At 35.6% G+C, this 6,000-nt stretch overlaps 1 protein-coding gene across 1 annotated transcript in view; it reads right to left on the bottom strand.

Annotated features, from left to right (window-relative positions):
* The window catches only part of LOC102739174 (WRN RecQ like helicase), a 133,192-nt gene that overhangs the window by 61,724 nt on the left and 65,468 nt on the right, over nt 1-6,000 (bottom strand). The window contains exon 17 of the mRNA XM_081812890.1: nt 1,475-1,557. Within this exon, the coding sequence (XP_081669016.1) occupies nt 1,475-1,557 (83 nt within the window). The remainder of the gene's footprint in view (nt 1-1,474; nt 1,558-6,000) is intronic.

The raw sequence follows: 6,000 nt of genomic DNA, 5'->3' as shown, positions 1-6,000 counted from the left end.
ATCTAGAACTAATGATGTAATAATGTATGGGGATTAACATAAGAATAAAAAAAAAAAGAAATTGGTAATACAGCATTGATTATGTATTTTTTTAAAAGATTGTTTATTTATTTATTTATTTATTTATTTGTCAGAGAGAGAGAGAGCACAAGCAGGGGGAGCAGCAGGAGAGGGAGAGAGAGAAGCAGGCCCCCTGCTGAGCAAGGAGCCCGATGCGGGACTCCATCCCAGGACCCCGGGATCATGACCCTAGCCGAAGGCAGATGCTTAACTGACTGAGCCACCCAGGTGCCTCTGATAATGTATTTAATCAAATGTATAACTTCCGCCCTCATTCTTTTGTTCATGAACATTTAATACATACTAAAAAGAAACAAATTTGTTTTCATTATATTGTTAACAAAAATTAAAGAGGGCATGGGTATTAAAGAGGGCACGTACTGAATGGAGCACTGGGTGTTATACGCAAACAATGAATCATGGAACACTATATCAACAACTAATGATGTATGGTGATTAACATAACATAATAAAATTTTTAAAAATTATTAAATGCATTCCTAGAGTTACATGCTACTAACCAACCACTGAATGAGATGTTGCCATGTTGAAAATTTACCTATCCAGAATTATTTTAATATATAATTATATAATGAGATCATATAATATTAGGAAACTAAAACTGGTTGGTTCAACTGAATGTTTGAAATAATAGTAGTTATGATTTCAACTCTTGGGTAGCTTATTCTAGCCATCAAGAGAGAAAAAAAAACAAAAATTTTTGAAGTACAAAAAAATGGGCACCAGCTATTGACTAATTCTGTATTTACATTTTCTAGGAAATAAGCTCTGACTTACTCTCTAACTTTTTAAAATCATACTCACTGGTGGCAAATAATCAAAGGTACTATGGTTTCCAACCCTAACTACACATCAGAATCACTCCTGAAAGACTACAGGTGCCAGGGGCCCACCCCAGGCGTGTTGAATCAGAATTTTCAAGTTTGGAGGATACTACATTTTTCTAAAGTTGGAAAAGTGATTCTCATGAACAAGGGTGGAGAACCACTACTGTGATTTAATTTAGATTCTGAATATGAAAACAAGGCAATTAACATTTCATAGAATCTAAGATTCAACATTTGTTCAATAATGCATTTAAATCCCTACTATGTGCCAGGTACTGCACTAGGGCATTTTTTTTCCAAAAAAGTTTATAGTCTAGGGGAAGAAAAGAGATATATAAACAGGCAATTATAATACAGGAGCCTAATTTCTATGGCAGAAGGAATTATAGGTACTAGGGGATAAGACTGGAAAGATACCAAGTTGGAAAGTCAGGGACTTCCTGGAGGAAATACTGTTTGAAATCAACTTTAACAGAAGTGAAATCCAATATCCATTCATGTGTTTAACTTTAAAGGATAATTCAATTAAATAAGTACTTATAAAAAGAGCCTATCATAACACTTACCAATACTGGCCTGAAGTTGCTGGAGTAGGCTCAAGTTACCCGAACAGAATTCTGGAGTTATGTATACAATCCGGTATTTGCCTCTGTAAAAATAAACAAACAAAAAGAGAAATAGGAAAGGAAATGTGCTACACTAAAGAAAACAATCATCCACTGAACTACAGCTTAAAACCATAACACCTGACAAATTTTTAAATAAACTAAAAACTAAACAAATGTTATATGTGTGTATATATATCCACATATATTAGTCCTTTGATCCCACTTTAACACAGCAAAATAAAAAGTGGCAAAGAGTACTCAGGGAGTACTCAGCATTAAGGTGATATTAGAAGCCAGGTTCTGATTTCCAAAAGTCCAGCCCCAGAACTGTAGTGTTTGAGTTAAATGATCAAGTCTATGGTAAGCCTTTTATGTGCTAGCAATCCACCCATATACTACCCTCCTTCTTGGAAAACTACAACCCATTACCCTACCATCGACTCCCTCCCCATGATTAAGCCCACAGCGCCCATGTTTCTCCTACGTATTTTGCTCTCTTGCCTAAATATATCTTCTTGGGCCAGGGTTAGCCACTGTATCAATGTCAAATCAATCAGTCTCTGTCCTAGAATTTAGGGGTCTGACCAAGAAACAACCAGTCTCTGCCAATGGCAAGACCTGTAATATGTGAATAAAGGAGCTGCAGAGCAGTCTTCTCTATCTTGTGACTAGAAAAGCAGAAAATGCTCATCTCCTCAGAAGAATGAGGAAGACACACAGAGGCTATAAATGAAAGAAAGCATTACTGGGGGTGCCTGGGTGGCTCAGTCGTTAAGTGTCTGCCTTCGGCTCAGGTCATGATCCCAGGGTCCTGGGATCAAGCCCCGCATTGGGCTCCCTGCTCCGCAGGAAGCCTGCTTCTCCCTCTCCCACTCCCCCTGCTTGTGTTCCTGCTCTCGCTTTGTCTCTCTCTGTCAAATAAATAAATAAAATCTTCAAAAAAAAAAAAAGGCATTATTGTATTCTTGATACCCAATTCCAAGTCTCTTCCTAAGGGGTAGCTAACTTGTGTTCAGTGTGATCCGCGAGACATTCCTACAACCTTAATATAAAATTCAGTATTTGCTTAAGCTAGCTTGACTTTTTTCTATTCTGGGCAGATAGAATCTTAAGACAATGTTTGTAATAAAGGTTAAGTCTAGGGCCTTTAAAATATATAGAGTCTCCTTTTCATTCTACCAAGTGAAAACATAAAGTTAAGTAGAATGAAAATAAATTTCCCTTATAAAAAGACTTTTCTTTTGATGTAAAAAAATATTTCAGGGCGCCTGGGTGGCTCAGTCGTTAAGCATCTGCCTTCGGCTCAGGTCATGATCCCAGGGTCCTGGGATCAAGTCCCACATCGGGCTCCCTGCTCGGCAGGAAGCCTGCTTCTCCCTCTCCCACTCCCCCTGCTTGTGTTCCTGCTCTCGCTGTGTCTCTCTCTGTCAAATAAATAAATAAAATCTTTAAAAAAAAAAAAAATATTTCATCTACTGCGTGCTAGGCATGGCGCTTTCATTAGGAATTAGGAACAAAACAGATATGCTTTTAATCTCATGAAATTAATTCAATATTCTAATTCACACAGCAAAACAGTATAAATAACAAGCTCTGATGTCAGACTGCCCAAGGTTTGAGTCTCAATTCTACTTCTTACAAGCTAAATGATCTTATAGCCAAGTACTAACTTTAGTGTGCCTCAGTTTCTTCAGCATAATATAGTAATAATAATTATAAGGACAGCTAAATTCAACAGATAATCTAGATTGAAGATAAATCCAATCAAATTCCAGCTGGCATTTGAGTAGAAAAGGTAATTTTGAAATATGTTTGGAAATACAAAGGACCTAGAATAGACAAAACACTTTGAAAAACAAGAACAAAATTGGAAGACTTGCACTACCTGATTTCAAGGCTTATTATAAAGCTACAGTAATCAAGACACCAACCCAGATGGGCAAACAGATTGATAGAACAGAGAACACAGAGTGGAGCAACAGGCCCATAAATATGTAGTCATTTTCTTTTTGACAAAGGTACAAAGGCAATTCAGTGGAGAAAGAATAGTATCTTCAACAAATGGAGGTAGAACAATTGGATAACTTTATGAGAAAAATAAATTGTAATCAATAACTAGTACAATACACAAGATTTACATTAAATGGGTAGGCCTAAATGTAAACCTTAAAACTGTAACACTTTTAGGAGAAAAAAAATAAACGAAACTCTTTGTGACCCTGAGTTAGGCAAAGGTTTCTTAGATTCCACACCAAAAGCAAAATCCATAAAAGAACAAATTGACAGACTGGACTTCAAAATAGACAACTGCTGCCCTTCAAAAGAACTGTTCAGAGAATGAAAAGAGAAGTCACAAACTAGAAGGAAATGTTTGCAAAGCATATACCAAATAAAGAATTTGTATTCAGAAAATATAAATGACTATCAAAACTCAATAAAGGAAAAACAACAATAAAGAACAGGCAGCAGATATGAATAGATACTTCCTCAAAGAAGAAGCCTCAAAGATGGCCAATAAGTATATGAGAAGATGCTCAACATCACTAGTCAGTAAGGGAATGCAAATTAAAAACACACTGAGATCCTATTAGAATGGCTAAAATCAAGACTGGCCATACCAAGGAATGGCAGAGAGGAGGAGGCACTGGAACTCTCAGACCCTGAGAGTGGGAATGTAAAATGGTACAATCACTCTCAGAAAGTCTGGCAGTTTCTTAAAAAGTCAACATAGAATAACCTATGACCCAGCAATTCCACTCACTGGCATATACACAAAAGCGTGAAAGCATATCTTCATATAAAAACTTACACTCAAACGTTCACAGTACAATTACTCCTAACAGCCCAGAAGTGGAAACAACCTAAATGTCCATCATTAGTGAATGGATAAACAAAATATGGTATGTCTGTTTCATCCATAAAAAGAAATCAAGTACAGACAACATTATGCTAAGTGGAAAAAGCCAGATACAAAAGGCCATATACTGTATAAGTCCATTTATATGAAATATCCAGAATAGGCAAATCATAGAGACAGAAAGTAGATTAGTGGTTTGAGGGGGTGTGGGGGGGACAGACACTGGGGAGTGATTGCTTAATGGATACAGAGATTCTTTGGGGGTGAAGAAAATGTTCTGGAATTAGATAGTGGTTGCACAACATTATGAATGTAATAAAAGCCACTGAACTGTACACATTTAAAATGGTTAAAATGATGACTATTATATAAATTTATCTCAATCAGACAAAAAAGTTAAATATATATTCACCACATGATCCAGTTATTCCACTCCTTGGTTTATACCAATGAAATGAAAACATATGTCCATACAAAGACGTGCATACAAATGTTCAGAACAGCTTTATTTGTAACAGCCCAAAACTGGCAACAATGCAAATGTCTTATCAACAGCTGAACAGATGAAAGGAACTGTGACATCTCCACATGATGTAATCTATTCAGCAATAAGAAAGGAATGAACTATTGATACATGTAACAAGATGGATGAAACTCAAAGTAATTATGCTGTGTGATTTAAACCAGACAAAACAAGAGCACATATTGTATGACTAATTCTGTTTATGTACAATTTTAGGAAACGTAAGCTAATCTCGAATGACAGAAAACAGATTAGTAGTGACCTCGTGAGTGGGGTAAAGCAGGTAGGAAAAACTGAGGGGAATGGATTACAAAAGGTATAAGTAAACTTTGAGGATGATGGATCTATGTTCATCATCTGGATTGTGGTGATGGTTTTGTGATGGTGTTTATATGCCAAACTTACCAAATTAGATATATTTTAAGTATGTAAAAATTATTATATGTCAATTATACCTCAATAAACGTGATTTAAAATGTTTAAAGAGAAAGAAAACATACATTCAAAAAAAAATTTATAGGAATGTTCATAGCAGCTTCATTAGTAATAGCCCCAAACTACAAACAGCTTAGGCAACTACTGATAAGGAAATTAAAAAAACAAACTACGGTATTTTCATACAATGACGTATCACTCTGATATACTTAAAAAACTACAGATACATACAACATGAAGCATTCTCAAAACATTTTGCTGAATGAAAGAAGTCTTACACAAAAGTTCATATTGTATGAATCCATTTACATGAAGTTCTAGAACAGACAAAAGTATGATAGAAAAAAATTAGACAGTGGTCTGCTTTAAAATGGAGAAAGAAGGACAGACTAGGAAGGGACATAAAGGAACTTTCTGGAGTGACAGTAATACTCTGTATCTTGATAGGGGTTTGGGTGATACATTTGTATGCATTTATCAAAACTCAGTAAATACATGTGTATATGTGTGTTTATTAATAAAATACATACATATGTTAATCTATATACACATATACATAATTTGTGTGTGTTTTGAGATTTTATTCTTAGGACTTATGCCATAATAGGACTGGGGGGGCAAAAGATCTAGAATCCAGTCCCTGCTGAGCCATTAATTCATTGAATGACT

Source organism: Leptonychotes weddellii, chromosome 2 (genome assembly GCF_054177405.1).
Source record: "Leptonychotes weddellii isolate Sample4059 chromosome 2, ASM5417740v2, whole genome shotgun sequence".
NCBI lineage: Eukaryota > Metazoa > Chordata > Mammalia > Carnivora > Phocidae > Leptonychotes > Leptonychotes weddellii.
The sequence above is the reverse complement of the archived record's forward strand: the minus strand, read 5'-3'. Positions and strand labels throughout refer to the sequence as shown.